Raw genomic sequence first — 24,121 nt, forward strand, 5'->3', positions numbered from 1 at the left:
CGTGGCCAATGATGGTGCCATAGCCCGAGCAGGTTCGGTTACAGTGTAACGAGTCCGGGGCAATTTGCAACATTTCTCTGGTTTAGATGGACAGACCTTGGATAGGGGCAAGCAAGTTAGACAGATCTGCTCCATACAACAAAAGCATAGAAGCCGGCGGGGTGAAGAGGGGGGGGGGGGGGGGGGGGGGGCTGGGCTGGCGTCAGAGCATAGAAGGGAGCCATTCGGCCCATCATGTCCGTGCCAGCTCTCCGCAGGAGCAACTCATCAAGTCTTCTCCCCAGAGCCTTAGTTTATATAATCATTGCGTCCCTTCTGTGAGGCCCTGACTGAACTTACTTCCACCACAATGCATTTCCACGTCCTAACCAATTTCGCCTGCGCGTCGCTGTTGCTTATTGCTTAAAAATCGCCTTGAATTGGCTTTTTTATTCCAGTTCTCGACCCATTAGGCAATGCCTCTCTATCCACTCTGTCTAGACCCCTTTCATAGTTCTGAGCACTTCTATTAACTCCTTAACCTTCTATATAGATGCCAACTCCAGCCTTTCCAATCTGTACAAGCGACTGTGGTCTCCCGCTCTCGAGGCCATTCTTTGGCTTCCGTACTGAATTGTGAAGCTGCATGTATCATAAACTTCCGGTCTGCGTTTCATTTTCATCTCTACATTTTAATCCATCCCTTTAAATGTCATTCACCCCCACAGGACTGTTTCGTTTGAGGGGTTCAAGCAAACAAAAAGAGAAATAAGATTAGAGACAAAAAAACCCTGCAGATGCTTGAATCCAAGTTAGACAAACAGGAGGCTGGAAGAACATAGCCGGCCAGGCAGCATCTGGAGGAAAGGGGCAGTCAACGTTTCGGGAGAAATAAGTTGTTCCCTTGAACCGCAGGTTCGGCTCCAGGAATGACTGTGATGATGGGGCGAAAGTTCAGAGTATAAGCGAAATCGAAAACGTCTGCCCAATTACTGGAGACTGCGCGGTTTCTGTTATGTCTAACGGAATCAGTGAAAATGCTGGGCTTTCCTGAATCTATTTTAAGGTTTTTGAAGTTAAGGCAGGGAGCCTTAACAAGGTTAGACAAGCTCAACACTGTTAACGGACTGATGGATATGTACTGATAAAAGGACACAGGGAAGGAACAGGACAGTGAGACTAAAAGATCTTTCAAAGACCCAATTCAGACTCAGTGGGCTGAATAGCCTTCTTAGAGACTGTGTGATTTACAGTCTGTTCTTTTTCACACTTTATTGCTCTATCACACACCACTTTTCCTCATTAAACCGCATCCACTCTAAAACTGAAAGGAAAGATCTCCCTATTCTTTTAAGCTAAAAATAAGTCTCCCTTTACACTAACCCCATCAAGTGCTTCGAAGGCAAGAACAACACGAAGTTAGCTACAGAGTAAAACTCTTTCTACTTTTCCCCCATCAAGCACTCCCGGGTCAAGTACAGCATAGGGTCATATAAAGGATAAAGGTCTCTCTTTTAAACTGAATCCATCTACAGTGTCCCCAACAAACACTCCCAGGACTGGTACAGCACAGGGTTAGATACAGAGTAAAGTTATTTATACTCCTTTAAACTCAAGGTAAGGCTCCCTGAATACTGCACCTATCGAACATTCCCAGGACAGGGTTATATACATAGTAAAGCTTTTTAAAAATTCATTCATGGGATGAGGGCGTCGCTGGCTAGGCAGCATTTGTTGTCCATCCCTAATTACCCAGAGGGCATTGCTGTGGGTCTCCAATCACATGTAGGCTAGACCAGGTAAGGATGGCAGTTTCCTTCCCTAAAGGACCAGATGGGTTTTTCCCCGACATCATTATACTCTTAATTCCAGATATTTAGTGAATTCAAATTCCACCATCTGCCAATGCGGGATTTGAACCCGGGTCCCCAAAACATAATACCACTAGGCCAACATTGCTACACAACTCCCCTACACTGCTTCTCCACACTGTCCTGATCAAACATTCCCAGGACAGCGACAGCATGGAGATGGATACAAAGTAAAACCTGCCTCTATTAAACTGAAATTAAGACTCCATGGACACTGTCCCTATCAAACACTCCCAGGACAGGTACTGCACAGAGTTAGATACAGAGTGAAGCTCCTTCCCTAACCAATCTGTTACACACTCTGAATCGGCTTTGACTCGAAGCCTCCTGGTCTCGGGGCAGGGACACTACCACCGTAACATAAGATAGGATAGGTGCAGCCGAGGGTGAGATACAGAGTATAACTCCCTCTACTTTTTTTTAAAAACAGCGAGTCAAAAATAATGAAACCGCCCCTGCTGGAGCACTGTACGGGAATAAAACACAAATTAAAAGTTGAACGGAACCTTACATAACTTACTAAATCAAAATAACTGTGTCCGGACTGAAGATGCATCCCAACTCTTGCCCTGTGCAATCTTCCCCTCTGCCACTGACCACCAGCGTCCCCCGCCCCCCAAACAATCCCTGAACTCCCCCTTTCCAATCCTTCTTCCTCCTGCACCATGTCTGCCTTAAAGCAGGCACTGGGCGCTGGGACAATGCAGGCTTGTCTTTTTGAAGTAAAGGTCATTGTGAAAATTCAGAGAGAGAAATGTTGCATTTTTAAGGTGGGTGGGGGTGGGGGTGGGGGTGGGGCGGAGGCAGAAAAGAAACTAAATTGTCACTGAAAGATGCTTACATCACCAGAGGGGAGTTAAACTTCTCCGCACTCAATGTTCACAAGTAGTTTGCTTTAAAAATAGAACCCGCAGCTACCGTCCGAACAGAACGACCGGGAGCGCAAGTTCAACAATGAACCCTCAAGGTAGGAGCAAAAAAAAAACAAGGATCTCGAGATCTGAGGAAGGGTAACTGGACCCGAAACGTTAATTCTGATTTCTATGCCAGACCTGCTGAGTTTTTCCAGCAATTTCTGGTCTTGACAAGGATTTCGCTGTTCCCCAAAGTTCTCCTCTCCAAGATGCTGGTGGCTGTCCTGAATCTCTGCATCATTTTTTTCTTAGTACCTGTCCAATTCCCGGCGGTATTTCGCAAAGAGGACCATCCGTTTTGTGTGTGTGTGCTGCAGATATTCGTTCAACATTGCTGCTGTTTTCCCCGCTTACTCCCTGTGAACTGACCTTGAAGGAAGTGGCGCTTCGTACTGCCGATTGCCAGAGAGGTTCGTTCGCGTAGCGCCTCTCCCACAGCATCAGAGCGCCCCGAAGCCGAATGAAAGGGCTTCGACGAAATGTGGGTGCACACGGCAGACCATTTGCTCACAGCAAGCTTCCAAAGGCCAAGAGCACGCTTTATTTCCTTCGCTAACGTCTTGTCTGATTTATGACTTTTTCCCCAATCAACCTGTTCAGGGATACTTACACCTCAACTCTGGAATAGGTGGAGTTTGAACCCGGAGAAGCCTGGTTTAAGTCGTAGGGACAGCAACGCTGTGCCCTAACTGCTTCCGAAATTGCTAGCGAACAAATAAAAACCGAAAGGACCGTGGATGCTGTAAATCGGGAACAAAAACAGAAGTTGCTGGAAAAGCTCAGCAGGTCTGGCAGCATCTGTGAAGAAAAAAAATGTCAGAGTTTACGTTTCGGGGTTCGGTGACCCTTCCTCAGAACAGTACTTCCCTTTCTCAGAACAGTTCACAGAACAGATGCTGCCAGATCTGCTGAGCTTTTCCAGCAACTTCTGTTTTTATTGCTGTATAAGACTTATGAAGGTCACTGGACTCGAAAAAACATGCTTTCTCTGCACAGATGCCGCCAGCCCTGCTAAGTTTCTCCAGCAATTTCTATTTCTTTTTGCGTGTGCGTTTCTGACTTCCAGAATCCGCCGTTTTTTGTTTTGTCATATCGGCCTAATTTCTTGTTGGGTCGAGGGATCAGCGCAGGGACATCAGGGATTAAAACCCATTCGGTTTCACGCTCCCGCTCCTCTATCTCTGCTCCTCCTCATCTAGTTGCCCTGGTACGAAATTTTAATAGTCATTTATTCCCAGGGATAGTTTACCTGCCACAACTCAGATATTACCTGCAAAAGATAATAGTTTGGACTGTTACTTTGGACCATTGCTGATGCCTCTTTAGTTGGGCGTCTCAGTATTTCTCTAAAACAAAACTAAAACAACACGTCCGAAAAATGTTTTGCAATAATCATCTCCAAACCCGCGGAAGAGTTTCCGCGCTATTTGCAAGTTTTCAGCCACATTGTGTTCAATTTTGAAGGACTGTGGGCTTACTGTTGAACCAGGGACAACATTATTGCCAAACTGACTGAAGCAAATAAACACTGGCTCCGAAGACATGGCATGGCATCTTGTCAGGTTGTTTGGCTGGCCTTGTGTCCAATAGGAATGGACCCTTGACCCTTCCTTTCACTACCCGTCGATTCTGGGGTGGTGCATTGTCAGTGTAAATGCAGAAAGGTTGTTTCCCCTTGTGGGAGAGTCTAGGACCAGAGGGAATAATCTCAGAATTGCGGGTTTAAAATAGAGATGAGGAGGAATTTCTTCTCTCAGCGTAGGGTGAATCTGTGGAATTCTTTACCATAGAGGTTGGTCATTATGTTTATTCAAGGCTGAGATCGATTTTTAATCATTAAAGGAATCAAGGGTTATGGGGAAAATGAAGATCCTGGTTGAAATGGTGGAAAGCAGCAGAGTGTTCAGACTGCCGCACAAGCTAATGTTCCCATCCTTCCTATCCCTGACTGCCATATTTACTACATGCTTGCACAGGTTGGCTTAAAATTGGGCAGCTCCTCTCCTCATACCTGTCAGTAGTGGGTCAGTTCCAGTGCTCTCACCTCTGCCAGTCAGAAGTTGGCTCACACCTGTGGTCCAGAGAATTGAACATGCCTGTGAAACAGATGGCACAGTGCAGTGGGAGTGCAGCACTGTCCAGGGCGCTGTCTTTCTGTCGAGACATTACCTCCCAGACTCAATAACAGAGTCATAGAACCATACAGCACGGAAACAGCCTCTTCAGTCCTATCAGTCCATACTGAACATAATCCCAAAATAAACTAGTCCCACTTGCCTCCTGGCCCATATGCCTCCAAACCTTTCCTATTCATGAACTTATCTAAATGTCTTTTAAATGTTGTAACTGTGCCTGCATCCACCACTTCCTCAGGAAGTTCATTCCAAACTGTGTAAAAAATTGCCCCTCATGTATTTTTTGGATCTCTTTCCTCTGGCCTCAAGAATGTGGCCCCTAGTCTTGAAATCCCCCATCCTAGGGAAAAGACAACTACCATTAATTAATTCTATCTATACCCTTCATTATTTTATAAATTTATATAAGGTTATCTCTCAATCTCCTATGCTCCAGTGTAAAAAATTTCCAGCCTATACAGCCTATCTTTATAACTCAAACCTTCCACAATTTCAGATCACAGCAACACTGTTTGTTTTACTTGGATATCAGCGGCTCCTGGCGATTCTATTTTCCACCTCCTTTACTTCATCTGTTTTCTTTCTTTACTTGTCCTATTGTTACCATCTTTCCTTTTGCCTTTCATTATCACCACTTTTGTCATTGAATCTCTTCGATCTTCCTCCCTCCCCACCCCATGCACTGATGTTCTCTTTTGGTCTTTCCTCCCTTCCACTGATTTGTTTGAAATCTCTTGCATCTCTAAACTCCAGTTCTGACAAGAGGTCATCAACCTGAAGGAACAACTCTCTCCTCAGGCCTTGCAGAATATCCTGATGCGTGCAATGTGAAAAGCTTCAACAAAATATGCCGATTCTTATTATATTTCTTCAGGAGTCCAGGTGTCGCTGGCTGGGCTTGCAAACTTTGCTCATCACTAATTGCCCTTGTGTAGGTGGTGCTGAGCTGCCTTCTTCAACTGCTTCAGTTGTTGGGATGTAGGGACACCCACAGTGTCGTTAGGAAGGGAATTTGAGAGTTAATTCAGCAAAATTGAAGGAAGAGTGATATGATCCTGGATGGTGTAGTGGTTTGGAAAGGATATTACAGATGGTCATGATCCCATATGCTTTTGCTGCCTTATGTCCTTCCAAGTGGTGGAAAGCATGGGTTTAGAACATGTTTTATGTTTATCAAGGATGCTTGATAAGTTCCAGCTTATAGATGCTATACACTGCTGCTATGCCATTTCAATGGTGGAGGAAGTGAATGTTAAGGTGGTGGATTGGGTGCTAACAACTTGGGTGAAATGGTTCCTCTTGTCCTCATTTTCCACCCTACGAGCCTCCATACTCAATAGACCATCCTCTGCCATTTGTGCCACCTTCAGCTTGATGCCCATCATCCCCTACCCTTACCTTTCAGTGTTCTGTTGAGATAGTTCTCTCCTCATCCTGGTCCACTCCTCAGTTACCCTGCAACACCCCAGCCCCCCTCTCATACCAACTGAGGAGTTACAACACCTGCCCTTTCACCTCCACCCTCCTCACTATCCAAGGCCTTAAATGTACCTTCCAGGGTGAATCCGTGATTTTTCGTGTACTTCTTTCAATTTGGCATTTTGTATTCCCTGCACACAATCTGGTCTCCTCTGCATCAAGACAACCAAACTTAGATTGATTTGTGGGACCACCTCTACACTGTCCGCCTCTGTGACCCTCAGTTTGTGGCTGCCTTCTGTTCTAATTTTCCACCTTGCTCCCAGTCTGTCCTCTCTGTCTTCACTCTACTGCAGCTTTCCAATGAAGTTGAATCTAAACCCAGAGGAACAGCATTTCAGCTTCCACTTAGGCACTCAGCTGGACCAATACTGAGTTCAACAGTTTCAGGTTTTGATCTCTGATGCTTATTTCTGAAGGCACGTGTGGATTGGCGATTCTGCTTTGCCCATTTTTGCCTTTTTCTGGGCTCATCTTTTATATTTCTTAACTTGTCCCACTGGCATCTCTTTTTGTCTTGCATTATCATATTATTTGTGCCTTAATCTGTCCTGCCGTCCCCACTGTTACTGCTGTTCTCATTTGCTTTTTCCATTCCCTCTGCCTTTCCATCTCTTGTTTGGAAACTGTTTCATCTCTAAGCACTCCCCGTTCTGACGAAAGGACACAGGTTTGAAACATTAACTCTGTTTCTTTCTCCACAGAAGTTGCCAGACTTGCTGAGCATTTCAAATTTCCAGCAGCCGCAGCATTTTGCTTTTGGTTTGGATGTTTAGACATTGTTTTGTTGGAAATTGAATTTGAAACAGTAACAGAAAAAGGATGAAGCATTAGCAACAACAAGTTAACAAATTAAACGTGAATACTCATGTATTCCATTTTGAGGCAGAGGATGACGTTAGCCAAGGGCATTTTATGTCCAATTCTTAGGGCAAACATAAGACCAAAGCTGTGGGTCTTTTTTTTTGAAGCCTTACAATCTATGTTGGCTGGGATGAAGGTCCATTCCAACATCAATACTGTCCCAGCACCAATGAAGGAACATCTGGACGATGTATGTATTGAAGGAAAATGTGGGGATGGTGCGGTAGAAATAAGGTAGGAATAATCCACTGCACTCCTCATTTGAGCTTCTAGACATTAGTGAAGCTTTGAGAATTTCAAGAGGTCATTCATTCGCTGCAGACTACTCAGCTGCTGTATGATCTCCGTTAGCAAGCACAGTTCTGATATGGTTGGCTCAGCTAAGCTCCCAGCCTGTTGAGACCCTCAAAGGATAGCAATGGTAGGAAACTCAATGATGACCCATTGAAGATCAGACTATTATTGCTGGCGTAAGTGTGACCCAGTGTATACTGCCAATGGTTGCTTCATTCCACCAAAGGAGTGGTTGGAAAACTAAGAACGTTACATACTGGAAAGGAAAGAATTTACAGGGCTGGAATGAAGAGTGGGGCTAACCAGCCATCATGACCTAATAGGCTGAATGGCCTTCCGGTGTTCTGCATCATTCTATAACTTGTGAATATCGGAGGAGTGGTGAATTGTGCTGTGGATTTTGAAATCATCATCAAACTCACCTTAGGATCATGGGAAGGTCATTAAAGCAGCTGCCAAAGTGGCTACTTGAAGGTCAATTTCCTTGTGGGGCTGTTGTTACGACATCCTGAGAGATGTGATGACCCGTGACTGGCAGCCACAACTGTCTCTCTTTCTCTCTGTTAGTCCTAAGCGAAACCACTGGGGTGTTCTGACCTATGTTTACCCTGTGCCTCTTCTGGTGGGGAGGCGATTATGAACAAAACATCAATCTAAGAACATAACCAAGAAATCCAATAGGAAATTCAGAGGAACCGCTTTTGCTGAAGTGTGGTGAGAATGTGGAACTCAATACCACAAAGAGTGGTTGAAATGAACAATAAAGCTAGTGTTGAATAAGGGGAAGCTAAACAGGTATTAGAGGGAGAAGATAATAGATGGTTATGATGGCAAATGTGACTGAGGCAAGGTGAGGGTAGACAGGACAGGTACAGCACGAGTTAGATACAGCATAAATTTGCCTCTACACTATTACCATTAACCACTCCCACGACAGGGACAGCATGAAGTTAGATAAAAAGAACTGCTCCTTCTACTCTTTTAAACTGAAAGTAAAGCTCTCCCTACTCTTTTATACTGAAAAAAAAATTTCCCTCGACACTGTCTCCCAGGACAACGCACCCAGGACAAGTACAGCACGGTGTTAGAGACAGAGTAAAGCTCCCTCTGCACTGTCCCCACCAAACACTCCCAGGACAGGTACAGCACAGGCTTAGATATAGAGTGAAGCTCCTTCTACAATGTCACTATCAAACATTGCCAGGGAAGGTACAACATGAGGCTATATACAGGGTAAAGCTACACTGTCCCATGAAACATAATAACATAAGAACCAGGTGCAGGAGTAGGCAATTCAGCCTCTCAAACCTGCTCTGCCATTCAGTAGGATCATATCTAATCTCATCTCAGACTCAAATCTCTCAACTGTCCACACTCCATAACCCTTCAATCCATAGATGATTAAAACTATGTCTATCTCCTCCTTAAATTTACTCAATGTCCCAGCATCCACCACATTCTGGGGTAGTGAATTCCAGGGGTTCATGACCCTTTGAGAAAAGGATTTTCTATTCATCTCTGTTTTAGATCTGCTACCCGTTATTCTAAAACTATGAGATCTCATTCTAGATTGCCACATAATAGGAAACATCCATTCTATGTCTACTTTGTCAATTCCCTTTAACATCTTATAGACATTACTCCCAGGTCAGGCACAACAAGGAGTTAGATCCAGAGTACTGTCTCTTAAAAAGTGGTATTGGAAAGATCAATGGAACTGAAAGTTGAAAAATTCCCTACATCCAATTAGTTTTACCCCAGAATGTTGAAAGAATGGATACAGGATAGTGGACTAATTGGTGATCGGCTTTCAAAATTCTATTAATTCTGCCAAGGTGCCTGCAGATTGGAACATTGGAAATGCAATTCTATTGCTTTGGAAAAGAAGGAGAGAAAAAGCAGGAAAGTACAGAACTGTTAGCCTGACGCCAATTGTTGATTGGACAGAGACAACAGTGGATTTATGAAGGTGAAATCATGTGTTACAAAAGGTGGAGTTTTTGAGGATGTTACTTACAGAGTCAATATTGGGGGCTCCAAGTGCATGTGGTACATTTTGGTTTTAAGAAGGCTTCCAACAAAGTTTTACAAAGGAGGTCAGTGAACAAAATTAATGCTGATGGAAATGGGGGTGAAATACTGGCATGGTTTAAGGATTGGTTAATGGGTAGAAGGTGGAGAGTAGGAATAGGTCAGGTTGGCAGACTATGACCAATGACCAATGGGATACTGCAAGGATCAGTGTTTGTGTCCCAGATGTTCATAAATAATATATCAATGATTTGAATGTGTGGATCTATTGCGATATTTCTAACTTTGGAGATGGTAAAAAACTTAATATGAATTGTAAGGAGGACTCAGTGAGGCTTGAGGGGGATTTAGACAGACTCAGTGTATGGCCAAGAGCATGGCAGATTGAATATAATGTGGATAAGTGTGAGGTTATTCACTCCAGTAGGAGGGACAGAGGTGCAGAATATTTCTGAAATGTTGATGGACTGGGCAGTGCTGATGTACAAAGGGAGCTGGGTGTCCTTGGTCAGAAGTCACTAAAAACTAACATGCAAGTGCAGCAAGCAATTTGAAAGGCAAATGGAATGTTAGCTTTTATTGCAACAGGATTTCAGTACAGAAGGAAAGAAGTTTTGTCTCAATTGTATAGAACACTGATTAAACCACAACTGCAATATTGTGTGCAGTTCTAGTCCCCTTGCCTAAGGAAGGATATACTTGTGTAACACTTGAGGGGGTGTAACAAAGGTTCACCTTTGTTCACCTGGGATAATTGGATTTCCCTATGAGGAGAGATTAAGGAGATCAGGCCTGCAGTTTAGGAAAAAAAAAGATACAACCTCAAAGAAACGTATCATATATACTCAAGTAAAAGTTGATCTCATGTAGAAGTCAACCCTCTATTTTTGGCCAAAAATCTGGAATTTTCCATATATCTCGTGTAAAATTTGACCCTAGTTCTTCACAGATAACAGATCAACATTTGTGAATCCAGGTATTACCCTGTACATAAATGTTATGATGAGGAAATTAATTTTTTTCATCCTATTATGTATTTGAAATTTCTTCATCATTTTGTGTAAAAGTGCCCCCCAGAAAAAAACAAAACATATGCAGCAGCATATAAACTGAAAGTTATTGAAGTTGCAGAGAAGACAAATAACTTGTAGCAGCAAAAGAATTTTGCCTTTTGGAGAAACTTGTGAGAGACTGGAGAAAGATATCAAACCAACTTTCAACAATGCCAAAACGAAACTGTGTCAACAGAGGCAAATCTAGCAAGTGGTCACAATTGGAGAAAAAAGTTGCTGACTGGGTACTTGAAAATCATCAAAATGGAAAATGCTTTAGTTGTGAAGCCATCTGAATCCATGCACAAAATGAATTAGAGAAGGATGGAATTTCGGATTTTAAGGCAAATGCTGGATGGTGCACAATGTTCATGAGAAGGCATGACTTAATACCTTGGCAGAGAACTAAGACTGCACAAAAGCTGCATGCTGAACTAAAGGATATTACAGTAATTATCGTAATTCATTGTGTTTCATTTTTCTTTATTCGTTTAGAGATCAATTGGTGTTCTGCTAATGATATGGTATTTTGGACATGAATTTTAGCCCCTCAAAAGTAGTATCCATGTAATCGTCGATGCTATAAATTTAACCTTAAAAAAAGTCTAAGAAGTTTGACTTTTACATGAGTATATACGGTATATAATTCACAAAGGGATAGACAGGGTAGATGTAGGAAGAATGTTTCCCCTGGCTGTGGGGTGAGAGTAAAAGACAGGCCATTCATGACTGAGATGAGGAGGAATTTCTCCACTCAGAGGGTGAGGTCTCTTTGAATTTCTCTGCTCCAGAGGGCTTTGGAAACTTTATTGTTCAGTCATTTCAAAGCAGAGAGCAATAGTTTTCTAGTTAGTAATTAATTCAACGGATATGGGGACAGCACGTGAATATGGTTTATGATAGATGATCAGCCATGATCTAGAAGAGTGGAGCAGGCTTGAGGGGTTGAATGGCCTATTCTTGCTCTTAGATCACACTGTCCCATCAAACGCTCTGAGGGCAGGCACAACACAGGTTGGATATAATGTAGTGATTCTCTACTGCTGCCTCGTTGAAGTACCTTCTTTGAATAAGAGCTTTCATTTTTCAATATTTCAGGTGGTAAAGCTTTCGGAATTCTCAAAGCACAACAGGATGACCGTCTGGAATCAATCAATAAGGTACAGAAAAAGGCAAGGAAGGGATAGGTGCATAAAAAAGACAGGGCTGAGATAAGAAAAAAATAATTTGTGTAAGTTTGAGTTCATGGAGATAACCATTATTAATAATAACAGCGAAAATGCTTCCATACCAGGCACCAATTATTAGCACAAAGAATCTCTAGGACACTGTGTTTACACTGTCTTGTCAAACACTTTCAGGGCAGATGCAGTGTGGGATTAGATACAGAGTAAAGCTCTCTACGCACTGTCCCATCGAACAGTCCCAGGGCAGGTAAAACACGGGTTTAGATACAGAGTAAAGCTGTCTCTAAACTGTTGTCTCAAACAGTCCGAGGGCAGGTAAAGCATGAGTTTAGATACAGAGTAAAGATCTCTCTGCATTATCCCATTTTGCATCAGCCTCTCTAGGTCACTTATGGGGCTAAATTGTTCTAGGCATGAATGGACTGACCTGTATTCTCCCAGCCCTTGGTAAAATTGCAGCAGGGGTGTGTGGACAGGCGCTGAAAAGGAGTCTACCTTTAAGACCTCTCCCATACGACCTTGGGAGAAGCTGTAAAATTCTTCTGATCCTTTGCCACATGTTCTGGGTCGTCTCCCCCACTTTTCATACACATTCGGAGCAGAAACATGCCATCTGGCCCGTCAAGCCTGCTCTGCTTTTTAAAAAAGGTCTTGGCTGATAATGTTTGTGGTTCAAATTTCACATTTCTGTCTAGCCCACACCCTCAGGGTAAATGTTGATTGCCCCTTCCCAAAAAGAATGTATCAATGTTTGCCTTAAAAATATTCAATGACACCGCTGCCTTCTGATGCAAAAAGTTCAAAGGTCGTACAAAGCTCTGAGAGAAAAATAAAATTCTCTTCTTCTTTGTCCTAAATTTTTAACCTGTTTTTCTAATCAACCTGTTCAGACCTCTGGAGCAGGTGAGACATAAACCCAGGAAACAGTACCCTCTAGTTGTGTGCTCCCTGCACGTTCACCTCGTTAAGACTATTCAGGATCTTGTACGCTCCAATCGAGTCACCCCCTCATTCTCCTAAACTCCAGTGGAATTAAACCCAGCCTGTCCAACCTATCTTCAGAAGCCAACTAGATCATTCCAGATATTGATCTAATAAACCTTTTCTGAACCGCCTACAATGTATTCACATCTTTATTTAATAAAGAGACCAAAATTAGCACACGGTTTTCAAGATGTGGTCTCACCAATGCCCTTTGAAGAAGAAACGTAACTTCCTTACTTTTACTTTTTACAGCCAGAGGGCTTTTGTGTTGCCTTGTGGCTAATCTGTCAAACTGTGCCTGGTCTCTCTGGTGGGATGAAATGGCGCACTGCCATATTTGAGCAAGGCAGGGGAACTTTCTACGTGACGTGGCCAAAATATATTTCCCTGATCCATGTCACTTAACAGGAACAAAATGCACATAGAACTGCTCTTACTTCTCAGTGCTATTTGTGAACTCTTCCTGTGCACAAAAACAGCTGCGTCATGTGATCTACAAAATGGAACATTGGTGGTGAAGCTCTTTGGAAGTTCAGAGGGTGTGAAAGGTTCCGCAATATTGCAGGCATGGGCGAGGATTCCAGTAGCCAGTGTAATGTGTTGCTCCTGCAGCCTAGAGCAATGAATATTAATTATTTGCTTTAATTTGAGGAAGCAACACACTGCCTCATTACATCAGCTATTTCCAGCTGACTGCATTCAATCCCTCACTCCAGCTCTTCCCCTTGGCATTGCTGGTCGAGGGATTGTGACAGTTCTAGTCTGAAGGGTCTACAAAATTGACCAAATCAGCCGTTACGCCTCGCAACTCCTGTGCCTGAAATGTTCTAAGTCTGGACTGCCATGTGGTTTACTGTCAGTGCACGGTGGCTAGATCAGCCAGGAAGCATATTCCCTATTGTGCTGTAGAGCAGGGGGCTGTGGGTAGCATTTCCTGTGCAGTAAATGTGGTGGAACTGACTGACCCCTTGTGTGTGGCGCTTGCTGCTAAATATGGGAGCGTGCGGCCAGTCAATCTCAGCGAAGAGAGGGAATTGAAACTTGAAAGCACAGCAGAATGTAACTGCTTATAGTACAGAAAGACAGAGAGAGAGAGCGAGAGAGAGGGAGATGAATGGTTGTGTTAATGATAAGAGAGGCCCAAAAAAGTAGCCCTTTCAGACAGGGAAACCCTAAACTCTGAAGTGGTCTTTGAAGCAAAACATCAACATGGTCTATTGAGGGAGATCTATAACTTAGGGCCCAGGTCAGATAAATGCACTGCTGACAGGTAGTGGGCCTCCAAAGACCATCTGAACCAAACTCACCACATCCCTGTCACCCTGCATTTGCATGGCTAAACCAGCTTGCACATCCCTTGTCACTATGGGCAATTTAGCATGGCTAATTCACCTAACCTGTGCATCTTTGGACTGTGGGAGGAAACCCTTGCTGACATGAGAAGAATGTGCAAACTCCAAATAGACAGTCACCCCAGGGTGGAATTGAACCCGGGTCCCTGGCACTGTGAGGCAGCAGTGTTAATCACTGAGCCATTGTGCTGCCCACAATGTAAATTAGTAGAGGCCCAGAAGCTTGGAACACTGACATCCTGGAGGGTTTTAGGTTACAGAGAGATGGCGAGTGGACTCAAAGCTGTGAAGGTGGAACAGGTCAAGAGGTTGTGGCAAGATGTGTTCAGGCAGCAGTTTCAAAAGATTGTAGATTGTAAGCAAGAACCAAGACTGAATGCAGTTCGGAGGTTCGCAGTTTGGAGATGATGGTATCGAATGAGGTCAAGAAAGAGACAGCGCAAGGAGTCAGGTGAGTATGAATCTGACCTGGGCAGTGGTACAAAACAAGTCGCATTTCATTAATCATGTGCAGCATTCACTCGTTCAATTGTTTTCTGTTTGACTACCTCAGTCTGGTAACTGATCTGTGGTCAATGTGCTTGATTGCTTCAGTCTGGGTGTTGATTAGAGCAAAATAAACAAGCACCACAGAAACTGTAAGTGTGTGAGCAGTCATTCACTGACTGCAAGAGGTATATTAAAGCACTGTCAATAATGTTCAGCCAACCTTAGAAACTGCTATCATTTCAACTCCTTTGATCAAAAGTTATGGGATAATCACATCACTACAGCACCTTGAAACATTTCACTACATGAAAGATGCTGCATGAATGCAAATTGGTGTTGTTCTTGTTGAGACAATGTGTCTGAAATGTGATATTCTGACCCCTCCCACCTCCCCAGACATTGCTAATTAGAATGTTGAAGATTGAGTGATGGAGCGGGAGCATGAGAGCCATGTAATAACTGATTCAATGATTGCGTCTTCTGTCTGCCTCTCCGAACTCTGATTTCAATAATGACTGAGATCTTTCTCTTTCGTAGGAGTTCCTGAATAACCCAAAGTACAACACTGATAAAAACCTGGATGAGAAGCTCACAGCTTTCAAACGTAATTCTTCTGTTCATTGCTGTCAAATTTGCTTGATATGGATTGGTGATGTGAAGTATTGAGCTCAGTGTAGTAGAGTGCCTGATTTTATCCAGTTCAGTCGGGGTTGGCGTGGTGTTAGAGGTGATCGGGGTTTAATAATTTTCTGCCCAATGAGTTCAGATGAAGCGTGATGGCCATTTTCACATCTGGCTGGACTAACCCACCCCATGTCCTATGAAGAGAGATAGGGCAAACTGGGACTACATTCTCCAGAGCTGTGAAGAATGAGATTACCAGGCACTTAAAAGGATGCATAGAGTAGGTGCTTATCCTGGCTAGACAGTCTAGAACTGGGAACGTTATTTAAAAGATAAGGGGGATGCCACTTAGGTCAGGGATGGGGAGGATTTTTTTTTATTCGGATGTTGTGAAACTTTGGAACTGTTTCCCAAAGAGAGCTATAGAAACTCAGTCCTTGATTATGTTTAATGTAGAGATTGACAGGTTTCTGGTTACCAGTGGAGTACATGGCAGTGCAGACAGGGTGAGTAAAATGAATTGTGGTGCTCAATCAGCCAGGGTGAGTAAAATGCATTGTGGTGTTCAATTGGCCATGACTATATTGAAAGGTGGGGCAGGTTTGATGGGCTGAATGGCCTGCTCCTGTTCCTTGGATCCTATTCACAACAAGGCCTGAGACAATCATTCGGACATTTGTTGCAGCTGCCCATACCCCTCATCAGATCTTGTTCGACCCTGAAACTCCCTGAAGCTTTCAGATCTGTCTTGGTCCCTGGTACAGCAAAGCCCTGATCTTAAACTTATCATCCTTGGTTTCAAATCTCTGGGCCTAACCCACTTCCTATCTTTGTAACCGCCAGTGGTCCAGCAATGCTGCACGCCCCTCCAATCTTTGCCTCTGATTTTTATCACTCTATCACTGAAATCTATTCCTGCAGCTGCTTGGGCCTTGAGTGCTGGAATTCCTTATCTAAACTACTCCACGTTGGTCCCTCCTCCTTTAATAGGTTCCACCTTCTTCTAGCTTTAAAGACTTTGATTCAGGCAATAGTTTTGCACCTCCTTTGCGCTTGTTCTGAAGTCAGTGGAAAGCTAAGTGGAAGTTTGGTAAATGCGTGGGGGAGAAACGGATGTTACAAAGCCTAGGTTTGGGAAGGCTTCAGTCAGTAGCTGTGTGAGATGTTGATTTGTGCCGTGTTGCTCATCGTTGTGTCAGTTGCGGTTCTGGAGCCCAACTCCTAGCCTGGTGTAGCCTCAGCCACGTCTGTTGCGGAGGAAGACATTACGCTGAGCAGATGCAGGATTCTCCGGCTTCTGTTTCCTCCAGGCCCTGTTCTTGGCCATGCTGAGCTTTCCGTTTCTGCTTGTCTCCCACTGCCCCATGACAGTCAGTACCCTCCCCGCATCCCCCCCACCCCCCACCTCACCATCACCCTCCAACGTCATGGACATCAGTTACTTTCTCCAAGTTGTCCATACTGATGTCTGCCATCTTCATATCTCATTTGTGGGTGTCCCTGTGGCAGACACCCAGGAGATCGTGATCCAGCGGCCAGTTCTCTGCTCAGAATCTTTGAAGGTATCCTATGAATGTGTCTGCGCCAGTGCGGATTGGCAGTGGGGTGTAAACACCAGCTTAGACCAATAGCCTTGTCCCACGTCTTAAACTTGCTGTAAAATCAGGAAGGGCGAACATCAAACTTCCAACCAGTGTCTGGGCCAGCTAAATCTGGTCTTTTATTTCAGTCTCAGTGATCCTCTGTAAATGTTCTTTCATTGCTTTTCAGAGAAATACATGGAGTTTGACCTCAATGACCAGGGAGACATTGGTAAGTCCAACATTTCTCAATGAACACAGTGTCTCAGTGAAAGGGTTTTGAAATCAGTTGCCCTGTAGCTGATGTTCTGCTATTCGTCCACATTCCCATGAAAACCTCAGAGAACAAACCTCAAGGTTTGAAAACTTTCCATTTCAGAAAAAAAATTTCATCTCTTGCTTTTTCCTGAGTCTCTCCAAGCCCCCTTGCAACCAGCCTGAAAGTTGACTCGGATAATATTGGGATGTTGCCACTGCCATCTCTCATTCCAAATCTGCTCCTTTCCAATTTGGAGTCCTCATTTAGCTCATCCTCTGTCTGACAAACCCATCTTCATTGTGAATGATGGAATGTGACAATATGTGAAGAGGCCATTCAGCCCCTTGTGCCTGCAAGGACCATTGTGAAAGAGCGACTATTTATTCCCCCTCCCTTGACCCTCACTTCCTCCATCACACTGCCAATCATTCCTTTTTAAATATTTGTTTGGTTCCCTTTTGAAAGTTACACTTGGACATGCTTCCACCCCTCCCATTAAGACAAGTGCATTCCAGACTACAACAACCCACAATGTCAAAACAAAATTCTCATTATTTCCCATCCCAAATTAATGGTTGAATTGTCTGGTGTCCGTTGGTCCTCTGCCAGTGGAAAGTTCCTTGCTTTTCACTTGAACAAAATGCATCCCACTTCCACTTCCAAAACAGAAGGAGGCCATTTGGCCCAATGTGAACATGCAGTCTCAAAGGGCAAGTTACCTGGTACTCCTCATAGCCTTCTCCCTGTAGTCCTGCACGTTCTTCCCTCTCGGGTAATAATCTGATTGTCTCTCGAAAACCTTGAACAAACCTACCTCCACCGCATTTTAATGCAGTGCATCCAAGATCCTAATCATGTGCAGCAAGAAAACATTTCTCCTCATCTTGCCATTGCTTCTTTTGCCAAATACTTTAAAACTTGTGGGCTTTGGTTCTTGATCCTTCTGCCAGTGTGAACGTTTTCTCCCTACTCATTCTGTCCAGACCCCTCATGACTTTGTGAATCTCTATCCAATCTCTTGTTAAGCTGCTCCTGGGGACAGGGCTGACCCTGATGAGGCTGATTCTATATTTTTTTTGGTTCCCTGATGAAGTTGTTGAACCTTTCCCTATGAATTTGGAAGTCTACCACATTTTGCGGGGCAAGGTCAGAAGGGGCAAGGGTGGTCATGCTTCTGTTGTTGAAGGCTGATGGAGAGTTGGTGTTTTTGGTTGCACTGGGGATGGTTCCATCAATCCAGCAGCTCTTATGGTCAATAGGTTACCCTGGGGCCAGAGTTTGATTCAACTCCAAAATCCTGAGCTTTGGCTCATATGCCTGGCCTCATGGCTTTGGCCATGATGTGGCATGGGCTGACGAGTTTTAGTTATGAACAGAGATTGGACAGACTGGATTGTTTTCCTTGGAGGAGAGGAGACCAAAGGGGATATGATTGAAATGTATAAAATTATGAGAGGCATAGATCGGGTAGACCATAAGAAATAGGTGAGGGAGTAGGCCATTCAGTGTCTCAAGCTCGCTCTGCATTCAATAGGATCGTGGCTGATCCAAAAGACAGGAGATAAATTTTCCCCTTGTCGGAGGGTTCAATGGTCGGGGACATATATTGATGGTAAGGGGCAGAAAGTTTTACAGGGAATGTGAGGAAAAGTTTTTTCACCCAGAGGTGGTGGGAATCTGGAAGTCACTGCCTATAAGAGTAGTAAGGGCAGAAACACTCATAACATTTAAGAAGTATTTAGATACGCACCTGTGATTCCAAGGCTATGGGCCAAGTGGTAGAAAATTGGATTAGAATGTTAGGTGGTTCCTTTTGACTGGTTTGGACTTGATGGGCCAAAAGGCCTTTTTGCCATGCTGCACACCTCTATGGTATGATGATCCAAGTGCCACAGCTGTGGCAACCTGGCCAACTAAGGCAGAATCCCAATGCCTTGGCTGGTCCCCACAGGCATTGCCAGGGATAGTGACCACGTGCAGTGATGAGCACCCCACCAAGGGTTTATGGATATTGTAGGCTGATGAGAGATAAACTGAGTTGTTTCAACACCAAGTCAAACTTTCTCTCTTTCCTCCTCACCCTCTCACTCAGACATCATGGGACTGAAGCGAATGTTGGAGAAACTTGGCGCAGCCAAGACCCACCTGGAGCTCAAGAAAATGATCAAGGAGGTGGTGGGAGACATGAGCGAGACTATTTCATACTCAGCCTTCGTGAAGATGATGCTAGGAAAGCGGTCGGCCATCGCGAAAATGTAAGTCCTCCTTCAGACAGCAAGAGAGATAGAGAGAGATAAAGGGGAAAGGGTGGCTCATGGGGGTACTTGGGAGTGTATGTGTCTTTGCGTGTGTGTATATGTGCGCGTGTGTGTCTGTGTGTGTGTGTATTTGTGTGTATGTGTATATGTGTGTGTGTGTGTCTGTGTGTTTGTGTGTGTGTATGTGTGTGCATGTGTGTTTGTGTGTATGTGTGTCTGTGTGTGTTTGAAAGAGAGAGAGAGACAGCGAGACAGTGTATAAATCTGAAGTTGGGATTGTGTGTCAGCAAGAACTTGTCTTGTACAGCAGCGGAAGACAAGCAGAATCACATGGACTGCTTTTATTACAATAGCAACCCCTGTCCATTTTCTAGTTCATTGCGGGTCTTGGGGGCAATTTGAACTGAACCTGCCTACAGAGAGTTGCGGGCTGAAAGAAACAGGGGCTGGTGTGGGTGATTGACAGGGTTTTAAATTTTTATTCGTTCAAGGATTGTGAAGGCAGCTGTCAAGGTCAGAATTTGTTGCCCATCCCTAACTGCCCTGGAGAAGGTGTTTGGTGACCCACCATCTTGAATTGTCACAGTCTTTGGAGTGTATGGACACCCACAATGCTATTAGGAAGGGACTTCGGAGATTTTGACGACCGTGATACATTTCCAAGTCAGGATGGTGTTTAGCTTGGAGGGAACGTGTGGATGGTTGGGTTCCTATCTGTTTGCTGCCCTTGTCCTTCTGGATGGTAGAGTTTGCTAGTTTAGAAGGTACTTTCTAAGGAGCCATGGTGAGTTAGCACAGTGCATCTTGTAGATGGCATGCACTCTGCCAGCGGTGGTGAAGGGAGTGAATGTTGAAGGTGGTAGATGGGGTACTGATCCCATCAGTGGGCTGATTTATCCTGGATGGTGTTAAGCTTCTTGAGTCTTGTTGGACCTGCACTATCTGGGCAAATGGGGAATATCCCATCACGTTCCTGACTTGTGCCTTGTGTAAGTGGACAGAATTCCGGCAGAGAGGAGGTGAGATATTCATTGCAGAATTCTCAGCCTCTGACCTGTTCCCGGATATACAGTATTTAAATGGCTGGTCAAGTTCAGTTCCTGATCAATAGTAACCTCCTGGATGTTGATAGCGGAGGATTCAGTGATGGCAATACTATTGAATATCAACCTCAACACTCAGTTTAAATCTCATCCTCTCCACTAAATGCAAAAAAAAGGTATAAAATGCATTTTAAAATCACAGTGTCCATGTACTGCCCACGACTAATCAATTTTAAATGACATTATGAGAAACAGCTTGTGGGTGGACATAGCATATTGCCTGTTGATTTTAAAACTAGCTCGATGATCACTTACATCTTGATCAGATGAACTGCACTGAAAAACTTCAACCCTGTAGATCAGTAACTCCAGGCTGCAGGCTATTTTCTCCCTGTGAGTATTTAATTGGATATGGGCACCTTGCCAGCTGGAGATAGGGTTGCACTGTATATGAAGGTGGATTCATCATTCATTCAAGGATTTAGAGTGAGACACGAGTAGATGGAGCTTATCACAGCCCTTATCGCAAAGGCTTCATTCTCACTTTCTAGCTTTCAGGCGGCATTGGCATAAGCCCTCAGAGTACCCTGACAGGACAGTATAGAGGAGCTTTACTCTGTATTTGACTCCGTGCTGCACACGCCCTGTGTGTGTTTGATGGAGTAGTGCAGAGGGAATTCTAACACCGTGCTGCATCTGTCCTGACAGCATTTGATGGAGCAGTGTAGAAGAGCTATTTTCTGTATCTAACACAGTGCTGAACATGCCCCTTGTGTGTTTGATAGGATAGTGCAGAGGGTCGTTTAATCTATGTCTAACTCTGCGCTGTATCTACATTGTACATGCTTGATGGATAGTAAAGAAAGAGCTTTACGTTGCATTTAATCTGCAACATATCTGTCCTGGGAGTGTTTGATGTGGACAGTGTAGAGGGAACTTTATTCTGTACCTAACCCTGTGGTTTACCTGTCCTGGAAGTGTTTGATGGGGACAGTGTAGAGAGAGTTTTGCACTGTGCCTAACCCCGTCCTGTACCTGCCCTGTGAGTGTTTGATGGGAACAGTGTAGAGTGAGTTTTACTGTCTACATACCCTCTTCTGTACCTGCCCTTAGAGTGTTTGACACGGGGTGTGCAAGAAATAGTATACTTTGTCGTCAAAACAAATCCATTTTTCATGATGTAAGGGCAAAGTCAAGGAATGTTCTGTGATTGAGTGTGTGAGGTACCTAAGCTGAAATGACAACCTAGCTAATGCCTTCTCTCTTTGCACAGAATCTTGTTGTATGAAGAGAAAGCAAAAGAACCTGAGAAACCCACAGGACACCCAACAAAGAAAACCTTCAGTGACCTCCCATAATCCTTTTCTTTGCCAATGTTAATGCGAGATGATCACCTGACCCTCTGCACATGCCCTCTATCGTCCACCTTGCACCACCATTGCCCACCTCCATTCATCTGCTGCTGAAGTCCTCATTCATGCTTTCTGTATCTACAGGACTGACTACTCCATGGCCGACCTCCCATAGTCTGTAACCTCTGTAAGCTCAAACCCATCTAAAATTCTGCTGTGCTATTCCTAGCTTGTACCACGTCATGTTCACCCATCACCATGCTGTGTTCGCTGAGCCACACAAGCTTTCGGCACGCCAATGACTGGATTCGTGAGCTTCTCATTCTTGTTTTAAATCCATCTGGGGTTTTGTTTCTCCCTATATCTCCATCATGTACTCCAGCCTTGCACCGATCTTTGCACCTGGCTGATTCTGGCCTCTTGTACATTACCAATTTTCTGTGCTAAATGTTGGCGGCTATGTCTTTAGCTGCCCAGGTCTTACACTGTAGATTTATGACTGTCCAACAAGAAGCAGTGTACCACAGAACCTCAATCTAATCAGAGTGCAATTAGCCATTGCGATGACTGTGAAGCGAAGGTTTTCACAATACATTTCCTGATAATTAGCAATGGAGTTGGAACTGGGGTAAGGAAAATGTTTTCACACCACAGTGTTCAGATCTGGGACACACACTCCCAGGAAGTGGAGTGGAAACAGAATCAATAGTAACTCTCAAAAGGAAATTGGATAAAGAGCTTGACAAGGTAAACATTGGCAGCACTATGAGTGAATTATCGTGTGAGTTTTAAAAGGGTCTTTCGATAATTCAGGTCAATTCAATTCGGTTTAGCTCACTTAATTTAAAAATTTTGAATTAACCTTTTCAAACTGCAAAGCTCAAGTTCAACAGAGGTATAACACCAGTAAAGGCTAGGATATTGAGTTAATGCATAATATCAAATTTTATTCAGTAGAATCGAGTAAAACATTGTGCCCATCTAACAACTGACGACATTTAGGTAACCAATATAGAATCCTTATGCTGTAAAAGCAGGCCATTTGGCTCATTGAGTCCACATTGGCCCTCTGAATATCATCCCTCTCAGAACCACCCATGCCCTCCCCCTCCATTACCTGTAACCTTGCATTTCCCATGGCTAATCTGCCCAACCTGCACATAATGGGCAATTTAGCACAGGCAATCCACCTAAATTTGCACATCTTTGGAGTGTGGGAGGAAACCCACACAGACACGCAGAGAATGTGCAAATTCTACACAGACCGTCACCCGGAGGGTAGAATCGAACCTGGGTCCCTGGTGCTGTGAGGCAGTAGCATTGACCACTGAGCCACGATGCCTTCCTATTAATTGGTGCAAAGTTATATCCAACAGAAATACAAGACAGAGAGCAATACTAGACCCAATAGCAATTCACAGACAGGAAACCTGTTCCGCGCTTGAGGTAAAATGTCACCAAGTTGACAGAAAATTCCTGATTAACTGGGCCCAAAAACTGTCCTCATTTAGATTGATCTAAATCACTGCCTGAGCCAGGATCACTTTAACTGTCCACAGGATATATGGAGAACTCAGAAGCAAGGTGCTCGGAACCTTCCTCTTATCCTTGCTTAGGGATTAACCTCATTAATGAAAGGAATTGAGTTTGCGAATACATGGTGAAAGTCCACTTGATTGGATCTGTCCATGTGTGAACATATCCCCTTACTCTAAGAGAATGGAGTGTCCTAGAGTGTTTATTTTATCTTAAGCAAGAGCAAACCTTGATTCATAAGTGACCAGACCTCTCATCCCAAGGAATCAAAATGTATAAGTATGAAATGACATGTTGATAGAAGCATCTAAAATGGCCAAACAAAGCCAACAAAATCTTAAAGCTAAAATTCTAAACACCGGTCTGCTTACAACAGGGTACAGAGGTAACTGGACATGGCTCATTCAACAAGCTGGCATGGACAATATGGACCAATTGATTTCCTTCTGTGCCCTACAATCTATCCCTGACTTCCTTGTCATTTATCCCTCCATCAACAGCAGAAGCAGATGATCTGGTCATTAACTCAGTGATGCTTGTGAGAGCTTGCTGTGCATACATTGACTGCCACATTTCCTGCATTACAACCGTGACTGCACTTGCAAGCTGTGAAGCTCTTAAGGACACCCTGAGATTGTGACAGGCGCCGGAGAAATGCACCTTCTTCCTTTTCGATGCAGGAGCAGAGTTTATACTTATATGAGAGAGATTTCCGAATAGCAGATTATCACTGGAAGCTTGGCGAATTCTACATTCCAGTGATTTTCTATCTATGAATGCCAATTGTTGGAAAATGAACATTTCCACAATAAAAGACTGTTGAAAACCTTGCATTTTA

General features: G+C 44.0%; 1 protein-coding gene across 1 annotated transcript; it reads left to right on the forward strand.

Annotated features, from left to right (window-relative positions):
• The first annotated feature begins 2,709 nt into the window (after positions 1 to 2,709).
• aif1l (allograft inflammatory factor 1-like) lies at positions 2,710 to 24,121 on the forward strand. The gene is made up of 6 exons (XM_020516685.2): positions 2,710 to 2,817; positions 11,718 to 11,779; positions 15,169 to 15,235; positions 17,026 to 17,067; positions 19,187 to 19,349; positions 21,669 to 24,121. Exons 1-6 carry the CDS (start codon positions 2,805 to 2,807, stop codon positions 21,751 to 21,753), a joined length of 432 nt encoding a protein of 143 aa, XP_020372274.1. The 5' UTR covers positions 2,710 to 2,804; the 3' UTR covers positions 21,754 to 24,121.

Source organism: Rhincodon typus, chromosome 35 (assembly GCF_021869965.1).
Source record: "Rhincodon typus isolate 14 chromosome 35, sRhiTyp1.1, whole genome shotgun sequence".
Taxonomy (NCBI): Eukaryota; Metazoa; Chordata; class Chondrichthyes; order Orectolobiformes; family Rhincodontidae; genus Rhincodon; species Rhincodon typus.